Here is a 17820-nt window from a genome sequence, read left to right on the forward strand (position 1 = left end):
CCGGCGGTTCGAACGGGAAGGCAGGGAAAGGGCGGGAGGAAGAGCCGGCAGTTTGTGGGAGGGCGCGCCGGCCCCGCCCCTGGGCTCGGGTTCCCACCCTTCCACACCCCACTCTCCCACACCCACGAGAGGAGCGCTCCCGAGTGGGGCTGGGTGGCCTGCGGCACATCTCCTTGAGGAAGACAACTGGGGGGCGGGGGTGGTATGGGAGGCTTGGGCGAGATTCCAGGAGATGGCCTCATAGGGAGAAAAGGTGAAGCCCTTGCTCTGCAAAAAACAAATACTTGGCAGAGTAGATCCATAGTTTCCATTTTTACAGATATGGGCCATCGCTAATAAAACCTTTATTTAAAGAAAAAAAAACAACAAAAAACTGTTCTTTATTTGATAGACCCAGGTCACACAGAGCCCCTCCCCCCCAACAAAGCATCCCTCAGCCGTCCCACCCCACCCCGAAACACACATGTAGGATCTGGATCTGTCTTCATTTCCTGTTGGCCTGGGCCGTACCAATAACACACTGGTTCACCTGCGGGCAGAGGGTTTAGACAGGATAAAAAGGTTTTCTGAATAACCAAAATAACGGTTTTCTCCAAGATTGTCTCCCACTCCCAATATTGGGGCTGCCCTCAGAAAATACTGAAACAAGGGCTCTAAAGGCAGGTTCAGGCTGGTCTCAGGTAAGGTTAGGTCTATGCCCACTAACCACACCAGGTCTGGAGGAGGTGAAGAGGCCTGCTTGAGAAGGGATAGAAGTCACACACAGGAGCAGAGAGAGATGGAGTATCCATTACCGTAGCCCAGAGACCCCAGGCTCTCCCACCACTTACCGGTGAATAAGTTAGACAAAACATGAATAATACTCATTTAAGAACTAAGTCTCCTTGGAACATAAATGCTCCCAAGTCTAGGCAGGATATGTACAAGATCAATCTAGAAAAAAAAGACTACTGGGGGATGAATACCCAACTTTTGTAGCAACATGGACGGGACTGGAAGAGATTATGCTGAGTGAAATAAATCAAGCAGAGAGAGTCAATTACATGGTTTCACTTATTTGTGGAGCATAACAAATAGCATGGAGGACAAGGGGAGATGGAGAGGAGAAGGGAGTTGAGGGTAATTGGAAGGGGAAGTGAGCCATGAGAGACTATAGACTCTGAAAAACAATCTGAGGGTTTTGAAGGGGCGGGGGGTGGGAGGTTGGGGGAACTAGGTGGTGGGTATTAGAGAGGGCACGGATTGCATGGAGTACTGGGTGTGGTGCAAAAACAATGAATACTGTTACGCTGAAAAGAAATTAAAAAAAAAAAAAAAGACTACTGAGTCCTGTCTAAAGGACACAGGAGCCAACCAAAAACAGCTCCCACTGGCCAAAGATGGGGCAATTTGAGCATCAGAAAGAATAATGACTACAAAGGATATATATCAAATCCATAACATCTGTAAAGTAACAACCCCCAGATAAAAACTCACTTGGTCACCTTTGGAAGCTGCCAAAATACCAACTTCTAAGACTGAAAATTGATAAACAATCTAGCATTTACCTTGCTTTTCCTATACAGACTGGATTTCAGAGTAACCAAATACACGGCAAGGGAAAGTTCTTTATAAAAGAGACAAGACTAATAAATGTAAAGTTAGAGAAAATTAAGCTCCCTAATGAAATAATACATGTAGGTGTGATCATTGTTCTATAAAATCACTAAGTGAAATCACTAACTCAATAGGGAGTTTTCAAATGGTAACAAGCTGGTAACACCCAAATCCCGTGATTTGATTTTTATTTCATTAAATGTAAAACAATTGGATATTAGGTGCCTCCTGATGCAATAGAAAGTATACGGTACTAAGTTTTCTTGTCAAGATATATAAGCCTGATTCTAATCTGATCAAGCCCTTAAATCGACTAGATAACAAAAAGTTTGGAAGAAGGAGGAAGCAACCAGCCAAAATCCAGAATATGGTATATTCTGCAGGATAAATGACCCTATTTCTTCAACAAATAAATACCATAAAAGAGGTGAGATTATTACGGATTAAAAGAAATGTAAGACATTTCGACAAGATGAATGGGTGCCCCTTGCTTTGAGCCGGATTGGGACAAGCCTAATATATTCAAGACATTTCTGAGACAATCAGGAGAAATTTAATAACGCAATAACTTTAGGATACTAAAGAGTTTATGCTGTTGGCTGTTAATGATGTTGATATAATTGAACTTGCAAGATAGCCAGGGGAATCCTGATGAAAACAGAAGCCCAGGGCAAGGTACCAAGGGAACAGACTACTTCCTTGGCAGCAACAGATGCTCACTGCGGGGAAGCGTAGGTACAGCAGAAGGGCACACCTGACCAGAGATGCTGAATAAAGCCAGAACCCACCAAAGGGCTATACCCTCAAGAAAGGAGTAGTCAGAGGGAAAAATTATCCTCCAGAGACAGAGAGTAAAGAAACTGTAGTGGCAGAAGCATTAGTCTCCTAGAGAATTCAGGGCATGCCTTCCCTCCACTTAATGTTTAAGTGGGTTTTGGAGCCTGACTTCATACTACTTGGAATGCTCTGAAAAACATCTAAGTCTCTCTCTTTCTCTCTTTTTTAAGATTTTATTTATTTATTTGACAGAGAGAGAGAGAGAGAGAGAGAGAGCACAAGTAGAGGGAGAGGCAAAACAGCTGTTGGAGAGGGAGAAGTAGACTCCTCGAGGAACAGGGAGCCCAGTGCAGGGTTCAATCCCAGGACCCTGGGATCATGACCCGAGCCAAAGGCAGACGCTTAAGCAACTGAGCCACCCATGTGCCCCTCTCTCTTTTTTTGAGAGAGAGACTGTGTGCATGCACAGGGCAGGGGGGCAGAGGGGGAGGGACAGAATCTTAAGTGGGCTCCATGCAACATGGGGCTTGACCTCACAACACTGAGATCATGACCTGAATTGAAATTGAGAGATGGACACTGAACTGACTGAGCCACCCAGGAACCTGCAACTAAGTCTCTTCTGATCCAGCGATCCCACTGCTAAGAAGCTTTCCTACTTAGATGGAACTACACAAATACAAAATGACGTGTATGGACAAGGTTAGTTAACTTGGTCTTGTTTATAATAGAAAAAAGGGTGGAAGCAATCCAAGTGTCCAGTAGAGGGAACTGGTGGATAAACTTTGGTGCAGCCACAGAGTGCAGTCCCAGGTTGACATAAAAATAATGGACGATCTCTGTGTGCTGGTGGGGAGTAATCTCAGGGCTGTCTTGTTAAGCAGAACACAGTACAGAACAACATACATATATGAAAAGAGAGAGAGAGACGGCTTCCGTATAAGGAGGGAATAAGCACATGCATATTGTTTCTATTTGCAAGAAGAAACACCGAAAAAAAAGTAAAATGTTAAATGTTAAAAACGACTACCTCTACCAGGACTGGTGGGGGGAATGGGAAGCACAGGGGTAGTGGTAAAACTTCATTTTTTACCTCTTTAACTACCTATTTTTAAAAATTAAAAAACCTCAAGACCCAATAGCTAAAAATGGATCTAGAGAGGTGGCGCCCCAGATGCCTGGCAATCCTTTCCAGATGAATGTGCCCTTGGCCTGAAGGGCTGAATGGGCTCCTAAAGGGTCAGAATAAAGACATCTACAACCACCCAGGTGTCCTAACGGTGCCTGGGCTTGGTGGTAACTGCACCTTGGAGGCAAAGCGTAGGGAGTTGAGGGACTCAGAGACGTTCTCTTCTAGGGGGGAAATGTTCACGAACATGAGCCTGTGGAGAGAGGAGAGGGGGCCAAACCCCAGCATCAGTGGCTGGGTGGACACTGTTGCCTCTTTCCCGCCCCTGACCCCAGCCTCGCAGTCTCCACCCAACTGCTCTATCTGTCCCTTTCACTCACATCTTAGCACTGCCACCCAGAGAGTTCTGCAGCAGGTAGGTGAGCTTGCTGTTCCGGTAAGGAACGTGGGACTCCTAGAGGGTTGAGGGAGACAGGTGATTAGGATAGGACAGGGTTAGGCATGAGCAGTCTCAATTTACCCCAGGTCCTACCGGCCCCCCATCCCCATTCCCACCTTGTTACTCAAGGCCATGATGACCAGCCCCAGGGTGGATAGGCTGCTGTTAATGGCTTGTGTTTCCCGAAGGCGTTCCCGTTCCCCAGGGCCAAGGGCTAAGCCAGGGTCTAACCGCTCACTCCCAGCCAGGTCCACAAGGCTGAGGGGAGCCGCACACTGCAGGCCTCGTCCAGCATGCTCCCCAGAGATCTGTAGCTGGAACACACTGTGACTACGTGATGATCGCTCGTTTTGGGACGTGCGGGCCACTGCCCGGTTCTGGCGGGCCAGCTGGAGCAGGGCCTCCACCTGGGGATAGGAGCAGCAAGGGGCAAAAGCAAGCAGGGGGTCAGCATACAGCTATGTTGGTAGCAATGAACCAGAGTCAGCGCCTGCCCTCTTGAAGATTTCTTTCTAGCCAGTGAAGAGACAGAATGACGCAGTATAACGTACTATGGCTATGGCTATGAGTACTGAGGAGGGAGACAGAACAGTAAGGAGTGTGAAGGTAAGGTGAGGGTTGCAATTTTCGACAGGATGGCCAGGGACAGCTTCAGTGCCTTAAACTATGAAGGCAGTGAGGGGGGCAAGCCACTGGAGGAGAGGAACATTCAGGCAAAGGCCCCAATAGGAGACTGTTGATGAGATGGCTGGGGAACAGCCAGGAGGCCAGCATGGCTAGAGTGAGCTGAGCAAGAGTAGCAGCAGGAAATGGGACCTGAGAGGCAGCCGGAAGGGGCCAGGAAGCCCTCGGCAGGGGCCAGGAAGCCCTTGGCAGGTGCGTCACTCCACCCCCTTGTTCCCTAAGGCAGACAGATTGACCTTACAGCCTACTGGCCAGAACTGATGTGTCGACCCACCTACAAGACCTACTCTTCTTCGCCCACCCTTCCACTCTCTCCTGTCCCCTCCCCCTTCCACCTGTATCCTGGGCCACCCTGAACACTCCTCCCCACTTCTCCAGTCCCAGTGCCCTTTGGGGCTTACCTCTTTCTCACAGGAGACAGGAACATATCGGGCATTGGTGACAGTAAGTTCCTCACTCCCCGGCCCTGCCCGGCGAATCTCACACTCACTGCCCTGGCCCTTCCGGGTCCCCGTGGCCAGCAGGTCTCGGACAGTCTCATTGTAGATCTCTACGTAGCTTGCCACAAAGCTGTAGGTCCAGCCCTGGCCGCCCAGCTCCTGGGCCACGGAGAAAAGGTGCCGCAGGGCCCGAGGGATCAGGCCCTCCACCTGGGGGTCTCCCCCAGGCCCGCCCTCCATGGTGAAGGTCTTGCCACTGCCTGTCTGGCCGTAGGCAAAGATGCATACTGGGTAGCCATCCAGGGCTGACTGGACAAGCATGGCGATCTCCTCAAACACTTGGTCCTGCCCGCTCCCGGGTGGAAAAACCCGGTCAAAGGAGAAGTCGTGGCGGGTGGTGGGGGCTGGCGTCCCACTCAGGGTCCCACGACGCTCGTCAGACCGGGAGACGCTGAGGCGGGTTGGAGTATCCGAGGACCCACCGGGGCCAGAGGGAAACAGGAGGAAGCCCGGGGATGGGGTGGGCTCCCCCGGAAGGACAGGGCGCACCCGGCAGAACACACGGATATTGCCTTTGAGTTCCTGCAGCTGGTTGTGCAGTCGCCGGCGCTCCATCTCTAGCCCATGGAGACGTTCTCCTTGTGCCACCAGTAAGGTCGCCTGGGTGGCAGCCTCCTGTCGCAGAGATGCCACCTCCGCTTGGCTGCCCGACAGAGCCACTTCCGACGCCTGCAGCCTCCTCTGTCCAGAACGGAATGGACACAGAGGGTGAGACATAGCGAAGCATAAGGATAAGTAATGATGAGGCGGGGGGTGGAGCCAGGGTGGTCCCTGTCCCCAAGGACTTCACAGTCTGCTAGGGAAAGAGGTAAGAAAAGTAGGAATCATGGTATCAGATTAGGGAGTGTTACGGGATCCCCAAAAGGGTCACAGGGACAATGGTAGTTAAGCTGATGCCTAAGAGTATCAGAATAAACCAAAGAAAAGACGGAGAACAGGAAGAATTTTCCACAAAGAGGGATGTACACTCGCACGTCCTGAAGAGAAGATTGAATCATTTGAGAAACTGCAAGTAATTCCATCTATTTGGTGTTCACCAAGTAGGCAAACAGACATGAGAAGAGGAAGAGAAAACACTGTGGGGGTTTCTGATCAGCAAACAAAGAGACAGAGGAGGAGATGAAGGACTAGGGGAGACACAGATGGGGAGGGGGCTTGCTACGAAAACAGTCAGGGTAGGGAGAAGTGGGGCTGAAGGCAAAATATAGTCAGAGAAGTGGGCAGGGGTGGAGAAGGACAGAGGAATACTGCTGGAAAGAGGTGGCCAGGTACTCCAAGCCCAAAGTGACTTCAGGGTAACCCAGAAAGGAGAGTTGGCGTTTGGTGAGAAGGTGGCCCTTACCTCCTGCTCCTCCAGCCGGGCAGCCAGTCCCCTTCGCTCCTCCTGTAATCCCACTTGTTCTTTCTGGAGCTCTTGCACCAAGCCCTGCTGTGTGCCCAGCTGCTCTTCCAGCTCCAGGACACGGGCCCTGAGGTTCCCCAGCTCCTGCTGGCCCTGCTCAGCCTGGGCTTGCACCCTGGCCAACTCCCCTTCCAGTGTCCTGCACTCTGCCCCCAGGACCCTGGCCTGTTGCTGGGCCTCCTTGAGCTGGTCCTGCAGTTGCTGGTTCTCCTGGTTCAGTGTCTGAGTCCTCTCCCGGCAGCACTTCAGCTCGGCATTTAGGTCACATAACTGACCCTTTAAGTCCCAGGCTGGACGTTTGGTGGGTTTCTTCCCTCCCAGCGTGGGAGGGGCAGCTGCTAAGATGGGCACAGAAAGGAAAAAGGTCAGGGAGGCCGTGGCTTTCCATCTCTCCTCCCTCCCAGCCTTTAAGGCCTCCACACCTGCTGCAACACCTCTTTGCCCTCCAGACAGGTAAGGACCCAAATGAATTTTTTTGGATGCTCACCACCTCCTCTCTTCCCTATCCCAGCTTCTCACCCAGTGGTTATGCTTAGCACCTACCTCCAGGCTTCTGGGCAGGAACGGCAGGGTCTGGTTTCTGTTTCTTCAACACTAGAGAATCGGGGAGTTAACTTAAGGAATCACAGCACCACTGTCCTTCTCCCTCCATCATCTCCCTTTACATATACCCCAGATCTCCCCTCAACCCCAGCTCTGAAGAACTATTACCTGTGCCTATAGCTGTGGAACAGCGGGGTCCTGTCTTCTTGGGAACTTTGGGAGCTATTGGGAGATGGGAGAGAACAAAGTAGACAATCAGTCTCAGGGGGACATGAACTCTGGCTGGGCCAGGTGCAGAGAAGTTGCTTTTTTCTGAGGATTAGAAATAAGATAACTTCCCTCTTCCCTGAAGACTGGCCAGCTTCTGAAGATATCTTTCCCAGGGCAGATATTACTCGAGACACGAAGAAAGGGGCACCTGAGTGGCTCAGTCAGTTAAGCATCTGCCTTCAGCTCATGTCATATTCCCAGGGTCCTGGGCTCCAGCCCCACATGGAGCTCTACATCGGGCTACCAGCTCAGAGGGAAACCTGCTTCTCTCTCTCCCTTTGCCCTTCCTGCCCCCCCACTGCTGCTCACTCTTCTCTCACTCACACTCTCTGTCTCTCTCTCTCAAATACATAAACAAAATCTTAAAAAAAAAAAAAAAAAAAAAAGGACACCAAGATAAGCAAAAAGAGCAGGGGGCAGAGCCATGTCTCAAGTGCATTACCATTTATATATATTAAAAAAATATTGGAGAACATGTCCAGATTTGCTTGAACGCCCACACAACGCGGTGGAAGGGATAGAACATCCGCAGAATGCTCCTGGGGAGGGGAACTGAGTGGCTGGGGGACAGGGGTAGGAGGGAGACTTTCCACTGTGTAATGACTGTACTTTTGGAATTTGGAGGTGGGGGGTGTTGCAGAAGGAGAGGGAGAGAGAATCCCAAGGGGGCTCCACACCATAGTAAAGCCTGATTTGGGGTTCCATCTCATGATCCTAAGATCATGACTTGAGGCAAAATCAAGAGTCAGATGCTTAACCCACTGAGCTACCCAGGTACGCCTTGTGTCTTTGGAATTTTGAAACAAGTGAGACCTATGACCTATTCAAAATAAGCTAAAATTGGAAGACAAGAAATAAGAGATCTGAAGAGCACTGGACTTCTATGCCCTTGGTTTCTGCCAACTGCTAGAACCCACCTGTGGTCTGGCTTTGTGTCTGTGGCCTCACAGTGAGGGCTGGTGGTCTGGGGTGTGACGTGGCAATTTTGGTCACTGTGTCCAGTCCTCGTGTCCTTTTCTGGAGACAGACAAGAATGGGGTCCATTTACTCTCCCTGATTGGGTTAGACACACACACACTCAAAGCTTTTCCACACCCAGCTCACCTTCTCTGGCTCCAAGGCATCCTCCATCCGGTCAGGTCCCCTCTTAAACCTGGTTCCCGGGAGAGGCAGGCGAGAAGGAGCCTTGACCAGGGGCCTCTTCAGCTCTACGTTCCCCCTCACTTCCAACAAGGGGGACCTCTGCTGAGAAAAGAGAGACTCTTCAGACACACCCTAGAGTCCAAATGTCCCAAGAACTCCCTTCTTTGGTCCCCTAGCCTAATTCTCAACCACCAACAAGCACTGACTAAGGACCTCTTGTGCACAAACCGAGGCCAACAAATCATGTGCCAGTGAAAAGGCACAGAGAGAAGCGGGACATAATGCAAAAGTGGGAGAAAGCTCTAAGGAAAAAGTTGGACAGATGCTGGACTTCAGCTAACTTTAAGGGTAGTACTTATTTTTTTAAAAAATATTTATTTGACAGAGAGTGCATGTACATGAGGGAGAGTGGCAGACAGAGGGAGTGGGGGAAGCAGGCTCCCCGCTGAGGAAGGAGCCTAATACCAGGCTCAATCCCAGAACCCTGGGATCATAACAAAGGCAGACACTTAACTGACTCAGCCACTCAGGCACCCCAAGTGTAGTACTTAAACAAGCACAGAGATGGGGTGCCTGGGTGGCTCAGTCATTGAATGTCTGCCTTTAGCTCGAGTCATGATCCCAGGGTCCTGGGATTGAGTCCCGCCTTGGGCCCCCAGCTCAGCAGGAAGCCTGCTTCTCTCTCTCCCACTCCCCCTGCTTGTGTTTCCTCTCTCGCTGTATCTGTCAAATAAATAAATAAAAACCTTAAATAAATACATAAACAAGCACAGAGAAATGGACACTTTTTTCAGATGGCAAAACCTCAAACACACACATGATAATGGCTGGGAAACCAACAGGCTCTTTCAGCTGCAATGGAGAATCATAACTAAGAGAGAGCGGATGACCCATAAGGCTAAAGACTAGATGGGAGGAGCAAGTAATATTTTACTTTTTTTTTAAATTATTTTTAGAGAGGGAGAGAGAGAGAGTTTACACAGGTTCTACACCCAGTCCGAGCCCCATGTGGGGCTCAATCTCATGACCCTGAGATCATGACCTAAGCTGAAATTAAGAGTCTGATGCTCAACCGACTGAGCCACCCAGGCGCTTCAAGTGGGTAACATTTTAGAATTTGTTTTAAATGCTTCCTCTGTATCAACTTAATCCATACAGCAGCCCACTGAGGAGGAGCTATTATTAGCCTCATTTTGCAGATGAGGGAAGGAAAGCACTGAGAGGTAGAATAGCTTGTCTAAGGTCATCAGTGAGTAAAAGGCAGAGCCACAGTTAGAATCCAGACAGTCTGGTTCTGGAGGCCATGTGTTTAACTGCTGGACTATATTGACCCATAGGACTTTGATGCCAGGCTAAGGGGGAGTTTAGGCTTTAGTCTCGTTTATGTGGAAAACCAGATAACAGTTTTTGATCAGGCACAGGAAAAATATACAAAAGAGCCTACTTATAAAAAATAATGAGTTGTAAGTAAGCTGACTTACATAGAGAAGACTAAGAAGCAGCATGACCCAGTATGGAGATCACCAAAGTGGAGGTGTGTGTCGGGGGTGGGGGAGGGCATTGGGAAAGACAGACCCGCTCCTACACCTCAATTTGGTGCCTGGAGATTATGTCCATTTCATGGCTACTCCTGTCTAGGGTGAACAACCATTCTAGATTGCACAGGACTAACAGGTTTCTGAGGACACAGAACTTCTCAGTGCTAAAACCATCTCTGATCCCACCATCAGGACAGCACTATGTAGATTGTTCAACTTCTGATCTTCACTATAGTTAACTTTTAATTCCAAGGCCAGTGTCTGGCTTACTTCATTCATTCAATATTTACTTAGTGCCCTGTTATGTGCCAGAAAATGATCTGGGTTGGGGAGTAATAGATGTGATCCCTGCCTCCAAAATACTCATGAAAAAATGGGGAAGAGAAGCATTTAAAGAGATTATTAAAACTTTACTGACAGCTACCATAAAAAGTGCCCAGAGGAGGGGTTGAGCACGTAGTTCAGAGGGGAGAGTGACAGAAAATACTTCTAAAAGGTCTTTTAAGGCAAAACCTTGAAGATGAAAAAGAGTTAGCCAAGGAGCTTGGGCCAAGGAAGAGCATCCCAGGCAGAAAGCAAGGAGGGATGCACGCAAGGAATGTCAAGTCGTTCGGTTTAGCTGACACATGGAGTATGCATGGGAAGTGGGGAGATGAAGGGAAGGGATTGTGGAAGTCAGCATGCCATGAAGAATCTAGCATTTACTGAAGGCAAGAGGGACCTTGATGATTTTTTCAGAATAGTAAGACTAGATTTATACCAAAATAGCAACATAAGGAATGAATGGAAGTAGATGAGGGGTATGACAGGCAGAAAGAATGTATCATTCCTTTCTTCCTTCATCCAACAAGGATTTGTTGCACTAAGATTTGTTGCAAGACTGCTCTGTACCAGACACTGTTCTAGAAGCTGGGGTGAGAGTAATGAACAAAATCCCTGCTCTCCCAGAAGTAAATTTATAGAGTATTCTTTCCAAACTAGAGTACCAGAAAATTAAGCTCTTCAAAAAATGATCCACTTTCTCAATTCTCCCAAAGATGTATACACCTCTTGCCATTCTAGAAGCATAAGAGAGAAGTTAATTCATTAGATATAAAAGATGCATAGAGCTTAATTTTCATGGAACTCAGCCGAGAGGGGCTGTTTTAGGAGCTTGAGGGCTAAGTAAAAATCCATTTGAGAGAGGGCTGGATTACTGGAAACCAAGTATTGATCTAACTAGGAGCTGGCCTGGTGAGGTGGTGAGGATAGGTAGAGGGCAGGCAGTGAGGGAGATGGAGGAGTCCAGGCTGATTCCAATGATGCCTGCCACATTTCCAACAACCAAGAGAACAGGAGGAAGGGCTGGTTTTTCTTTTTTTTTTTTTAATTTATTTGGGGCTCCTAAATGGCTCAGTCAGTTGAGCATCTGCCTTCGGCTGGGGTCACAATCCCGGAGTCTTGGGATCGAGCCCCACATTGGGCTCCTCCCTCCTCAACGGAAGCCTGCTTTTCTCTCTCTCCCTTTGCTGCTCTCTCCTACTTGTGTGCTGTCAAATAAGTCAATAAAATCTTTAAAAAAAAAATTACTGGAGAGACAGAGAGTGCACTTGAGTAGGGGGAGGGGCAGAGGAAGAAAATCTTCAAGCAGACTCCCCACTGAGTGCAGAGCCCTACATGGGGTTTGATCTCATGACCCATGAGATCATGACCTGAGCCGAAACGAAGAGTGGGTCATTTAATGGATCGAGCCACCTAGGCGCCCCTATTCTTGTTTCCTAATTAAACTTTTCATTTAAAACTCATTGCAGATTCACATGAAGTTGTAAGAAACAACATGAAGAGATTCCAGATACCATGAGATATACTCAAGGATGTTTACAGTGCATCCCTATAGAGAAAACTCTGGAACAATTTGATGCCCTGGTGTTTTAAATTTTAGTTTATTGGTTTATTGTCTTTCCTTACATTAGATTGTGAGCATAAGAACATATCTGTTTTGTTCACAACTATATAACTAGTACAATGTCTGCTATATGGCATGACTCAATATGTTTTTAAAGGAATGAAACTAGAGTCCACCAGTGGGGGAACACTTAAACTGTGATATAGTCAGACCACAGGCTTCTATGCAAATAAAAAGGGAGGGGGAAAAAAAGGAGGTGACATTATTTTTCCTGCTGCCTGCAGAAATATGCACCAAGAATAGAGTTATTTAACATGACACATTTCCCATCTCCCCACAGAATGGCAGCTTCTCATAGAATGGCATCTAGAGAGATGACAGGGATTAGTCTTGTTTATCGTTGCATCCCAAGTATCTACAACTGTGCTTGGCACACAGTAGGTACTCAGTAAACATGAGAAGGCTTCCATTATTTTACATGTTACAATCATACTGCTCTGCTCTTCAGCTGTCAGAATACAAAGAACATCTCTTCAGGTTGAAACTTGTTTTGGGTAAATCTGATAGTAAATAATAAACAGAGAATCCAGACAGGAGCCTTTTTCTGGCACCAAAAGTCAATACACTCTCGCTGTCACACATCTCTCTCCACTGGGGAGGGGAGGCTGCAGATGGTTGTGGGGCACAGTAGGTCGCTGATAAGAGAAGAAACTAAGTCAAACCAGTCTCAGGGGGCAGAGATCTCTGTAAAACCTGGAGAAGGAGAGAGAATGAGGAGTCCTTCCGTTCAGATTATCCCAATCCCTCTATCCCTTCCAGCACTCCAAAGCGACAGCAAGGAGAGGGGACTGGAAAGATCCTCAGCGGGGATTTGGCCTCAGGTACCATTTCCCCAGCGGCAGATGGAATCTCAGATCTCTCCTTTCTCAATCACACACTGCAATCGTGGGTAGGAACCGAGAAGTAGGTAGGAGCCAGGCAGGCCTGAGAATCCGAAATGGGAAATCCTAGAGACATGAAAGTGTGGAAGGGTGTATGGGGCTCCCTGAAATGAGGGGAGGACGGGCTGTCATGCATTCCTACTTCCTGGGGCTGCTTCCCGCCCTCTCCGTCCGTCCTATCCACTGTGCGGGGACGCACGGACTTTCGCCCTCCAAACAGGCAGGACCAAGGCGGGCCGGGAGCCGAGGAGGCTCGTCAGCATCGGGGGCAGGAGACCCAACGCGGCTTCTACTCACCTGCGGCTCCATGTCCAGTTCCGTGCCACACGCTCCAGGAGAGCACAATGGAAGAGGACACGGCGCCGGGGCTCCTGGCACCCGCGTTCTCTCACCTGCTCGCGACACAAAGCACGCGCGCTCCGGACTCCGGTGGCTATCCCGATGCCACACCCGCCACTTTTGAATTCCAACCGCCGCCACCCTTCTCACCTCCCTCCGCACGCAAGGGCCAATCGTCGCCGTCGCCACAGCCGAGGGCCAATCGCAGCGCCCTCCGCCTCCCGAGGCCACACCCGCCCAGGCGGGCTCCTTCTCCTTCCTGCTTCGCGGGCGTCGGGGCGACGAGCTGGTTAGTCACACTTCCGGCTTCGCTTCCACCTCCATCACCCTCCCCTCCTGTAGCAGTAGTCGCGCCGCACTTCCGCTCGGCTCCGAGCTGCCGCACCTTGCGTCAAAAAAGTGCCTGGAACGCGCCGCACGAACTTAGCTGGTGTGGGGGCCGGAGCGCTAGAGGAAAGGAATCACGCGTGCGCAAACGGGGACGCGGTTCGGGGGCGGGACGCGACGAGCCCCGCCTAGCGACTGCATCCGGGAGCGCGCTTGTTACTCTCGACTGGTTCGTCGTGATTGCGGTTGGTGGTGCGGAGCGTTTCTGCGGGTTTAAACTCCTGAGAAAGCTCCCAGAAAGCGAGAGTAAGAGCCCTCCCGCGAATGTGAGAGTGGCCGCAGCTGCTCCTTCCCCAGTCATTTTGGCATTTTTTTTTTTTCCCACCAAACTTAGGGAGCTTAGTTACAGCCTGGTGCTCCTGGAAGCCCGGCAGTTGGGATTCGAGGCTCAGAGGAGTTTTCTCTGCAGTCCCCCTTCATCACCCTACCTACTAGGTACCTGGGCTCTGATACTGGTGCTGGGGAGCTGACTTCGGGCCTTCGGAGCCTCGAACCCACCGATGGCATATGGCTTATATTTATGGAATATTTGATGTTTTTCAGGCTGTGTGCACGTGCATTATATCTCTTAATAACTGCTAAATTCACTGAGCTCTTACTATGTGTCGAGTGTTCTGCATCTTTTTTTCTGCAGGCTGGACGAAGGAGGAAGGATTAGAAAGGTTTAGAAAGTAACAAGCACAAGGTCACACTGCTGCCTGGGAGTGGATCTAGGTTCCATTAGCTTCAATATCCAAGCTGTAGGTTACCTCACACTACCTCTGACAATCTTAGTGTCAAAGTCACCAAACCCTTACCTGTGAGTAATTTGCAGGGAGGTTCTACTGCATTTGGTCGTCGGAGTTTCCAACCAACCTGCAGATGAGATGGGATTTTATGGATGAGACTAAAAGGCAGGGGCGAATCTGTCTTGGTGCATTTTTGGAGATTGACAGAACTGGAATTTAAGCCACATATCTTCTACTCCAGTGCTTGGATTGAAACCTGCTTGTGGAAGGAGCAGACTGTGGGGAGACACAGTGTCTGAAAACCAGGTGGTCATCCCCCAACCTTTGATAGATTGGGAAACCTACAAAAAGTTGGAGCTTGAAAATAAGAGAGAGAAAGAGAGAGAAGAGGAGTGAGGGAGGAAACAAGAAGACCAACAACTTCTGGGATGGGCGAAGAGGGAGAACAGAGAAGAAATACAGCAAAAGACATTTCTCAGAGTTATAATGAAATATTAGACTAGGAGAAATATGGACCCATAAGTACATTAAAGGGGAAACAGTTTACTCATGTCAATTGATGCATTAAAAACTACTCAAAATACTCAACATCTGCTGATGATAAAGAACATCTCATAAACTGATAAAGGACATCCTCAAAAATCCTACAGCACACATCATAATAATGGTGGAATGTTGAAAGCATTTCTCTTAATATGAGAAACAAGCCAAGACTGCTTGCTCTCAATAACCCTAGTCAATGCAAGGAGTTTAGCCAGCCCAACAAACAGCAACAAATATATAAGCATTGGAAAACAAGAATATCAGTATTTGTGGATGATATAATTCTGTGGGTAGCAACCCGAAAAGAAAATCGAGATAAAGTTGGTAAGTGAATTTAGCAAGGTTGCTGAGTATAAAATCAAAATAGCAAAAAAATCAGTATACGAAATCTATTGCATTTCTAGCATCAGCAACCATCAGCAAGTGTAACTTTTAAAAAATATTTGCCATTTGGAGCGCCTGGGTGGCTCAGTGGGTTAAAGCCTCTGCCTTCAACTCAGGTGATGATCTCAGGGTCCTGGGATCTAGCCCCATATCTGTCTGGCTCTCTGCTCAGCAAGGAGCCTACTTCCTCCTCTCTCTCTCTCTGCCTGTCTGCCTACTTGTGATCTGTCTGTCAAATAGATAAAATCTTAAAAATATATATTTGCCATTTGAGGGGCACCTGGGTGGCTCAGTCAGTTAAGGGTGTGACTCTTGATTTCAGCTCAGGTCATGATCTCAGGGTTGTGAGGACTAGCCCTGCATTCAATGGGGAGTCTTTTTGAAAGCTTCTCTCTCCCTCTCTGCCCCACTCCCCACACACATGCCTTCTTTCTCTATCAAACAAACAAATAAATAAATATTTAAAAATAGCTTGCCATTTGGTAGCATGAACATATACATATATGAAGTCAAGGTGTACACTTGATCTGTGCACTTTGTTATGTTGTGATAAACATTTTAATAAAAATATACCATTTGCCATAGCAACAAAAATATAAAGTACTTGAGAATAAATTTAACAATAGGTATGCAGGCCTTTATGGATAAAATGATAAGCTTTTTGAACGATATTGACAAAAATCTAAATTAATAGAAAGCCATACTATGTCCTTACACAGAAAGACTTGACACTGTAAACATGTCAGTTCTCTCCACCATCTTGGTGTTGGGCCAAAGGGGACAATGAGAGTTCTCCATGCCTAGTCCTTGTAGAGTCTCACCCATGTGCTCATGGCGGCAGCAGGCTGAGTGGGACCGCCCGCCCTTGGTGTTCCTTCACTCCTCAGATTTTCTCCTGCAAGCTGAAGAGGATTTTTTAGCTTGGAAATCACATTCCTGAAACCTTCATCCCTTCCTCCTCCCGCTTCTCTTTCTGGCTTGTCTGGCAGGTTCCTTCTTTCTTGCACAGCCCTTTGTAAACCTCTCCACAGACTTCAAGGTGTACAGTAAAGTTATCTGGATTTTCTGAAAGATGTCCACCCTTTACCCCCTATCCTACGCCAGCAAATTTTCATGTTCACTCTCCTGGAAGGTGTATTACTTAGGCCTTAACCCTTGCAGGTATTCTGCCTCTGTTACTGTCGCCCACAGCATTGGTTGTCACTACCTTGATCCTCAGACCCCTTGGTCTCAGAGAAGGGTGACAACTGGACGATTCCGTGACTGTGCACTGATTTGTACACTTTAAAGGTGAATTTCATTTCTTAAAACTATTATGAAAAGCTTTAATCAGTCCTTCAGTTTTCAAGTACAATTCATTCAACATTTCTGAAGTGTCCACTCTTGGCATGTACTGTGCTAGGCTTTGATGACGACAAACATAATCATTTTCTTCTCAGAGCTTCCAGTTTGGGAGTGAAGGGATAACAGACAATAAAATATTACTATATGGTAAAAGGAAGACAAGTGCTGTCAGGTCACCTTTCTCAGAAATGAGGACCTGAGGAGAGATTTCCAGAGGAAGAGCTCCTCTCGGCTATGAGCAGCGAGATAAGTAAGCAAGTGGAAAGAGCAGCTTCCATCCTGACGGAAGTGGAGATGTGACAGGCCAGGAACTGAGGTCCCAAAGGATAGGTCTAGTTCTGTGGGTCTGAGGGGACCCAACCAGAGGTGGTTGATTTCCCCTAACATTGTTCTCCCTTTATCCCAGGGTGTTATTTTGTAGTATATCCAAGGCATGGATAGCTACCAGTCCTCTGAGGGGAAACCCACTCATTTCCACGGGAAGTCATGGGGAAGAGTTGGTTTTGTGGCCTATTCTGGAGAGGAAGACCTCCAGTTTTTCCCTGAGAATTCCAGCACTGCGGTGACTGTAGGGGAAAGGGTGCCGAGGAGCTCTCCAGGGGCCCTTACACACTCACCTCCCGAAAACACAGAGGAGGAGGAGCCCTATTCTAGATCACTTGCCCCAAATCGACAAATGATAATTACGGGTCTTTCTTCAGGCACGGAGATTTGAGTAGCCCATGGTAGAAGAATGTAACTATCATTAGGTCTGAGGTGCACTATCTGCCTTTTGTCCTCCAGGGAAAGAAGTATTTGGAGTGGGAGAAAAAAACCCATATTGTCTGGGTTGAGCAGGAAGTGAAGACCAGGCAATTCAAAGTGTGCCAGGGCAGGGGGAACATTTTTACATTGAACCATACAAATACCTTACACAATAAGATAACGAAAAGAAAATAAGAAAAATGAAATATGTTTCCTTGTCAAATTGGTACCCCCAATACCTTAGTGCTAGGAACTTCTTTCCTAGAAGTTTAGGAAACTCAAAAGCATCAATGCCTCATAAAGTAATGTTCCAATTTAAGAATTTAAGGAAATAATCAGAAATGTGTACAAAAACTTAGAAAAGTAAAGTGCTGCAAACAACCAAAATTTCTACCAGTGGATGATTATTATTTTTTTAATTTTTAAAATTTAATTTTAGGGCGCCTGGGTGGCTCAGTGCGTTAAGCCTCTGCCTTCAGCTCAGGTCATGATCCCAGAGTCCTA

General features: G+C 48.0%; 1 protein-coding gene and 1 long non-coding RNA gene across 7 annotated transcripts in view; one reads left to right on the top strand and one right to left on the bottom strand.

The window, feature by feature from the left end:
* Positions 1-352: 352 nt before the first annotated feature.
* On the bottom strand, positions 353-13443 carry KIFC1 (kinesin family member C1). Of its 6 annotated transcripts, none has more exons than XM_059178652.1 (11): positions 13337-13443; positions 8445-8585; positions 8258-8357; positions 7239-7292; positions 7071-7121; positions 6468-6865; positions 5027-5806; positions 4058-4348; positions 3883-3956; positions 3680-3755; positions 360-529 (listed from the first exon to the last, which is right to left on the bottom strand). In XM_059178652.1, exons 2-11 carry the CDS (start codon positions 8469-8471, stop codon positions 485-487), a joined length of 1896 nt encoding a protein of 631 aa, XP_059034635.1. In that variant the 5' UTR covers positions 8472-8585; positions 13337-13443; the 3' UTR covers positions 360-484. The 6 variants fall into 6 exon arrangements, with proteins under 6 accessions (XP_059034633.1, XP_059034635.1, XP_059034632.1 ...); XM_059178649.1 differs by lacking the exon at positions 13337-13443 and adding an exon at positions 13240-13327 and having other exon boundaries at positions 361-529; positions 8445-8582; XM_059178647.1 differs by lacking the exon at positions 13337-13443 and adding an exon at positions 13145-13296 and having other exon boundaries at positions 361-529; positions 6468-6862.
* A 201-nt stretch (positions 13444-13644) lies between these two features.
* The window catches only part of LOC131834256 (uncharacterized), a 41884-nt gene continuing 37708 nt past the window's right edge, over positions 13645-17820 (top strand). Inside the window, exon 1 of the long non-coding RNA XR_009354802.1 lies at positions 13645-15168. This is a non-coding gene — a long non-coding RNA (uncharacterized LOC131834256). The remainder of the gene's footprint in view (positions 15169-17820) is intronic.

The sequence above is a fragment of the Mustela lutreola genome, chromosome 6, assembly GCF_030435805.1.
Source record: "Mustela lutreola isolate mMusLut2 chromosome 6, mMusLut2.pri, whole genome shotgun sequence".
Classification (NCBI taxonomy): Eukaryota; Metazoa; Chordata; class Mammalia; order Carnivora; family Mustelidae; genus Mustela; species Mustela lutreola.

Coding starts and splice junctions, on each gene's coding strand:
- KIFC1 (XM_059178651.1), bottom strand. Junction 8,358..8,444: donor ATGCCTTGGAGCCAGAGAAG/GTGAGCTGGGTG, acceptor GTCTGTCTCCAG/AAAAGGACACGAGGACTGGA. Junction 6,866..7,070: donor TCCTGCCCAGAAGCCTGGAG/GTAGGTGCTAAG, acceptor TGCCCATCTTAG/CAGCTGCCCCTCCCACGCTG.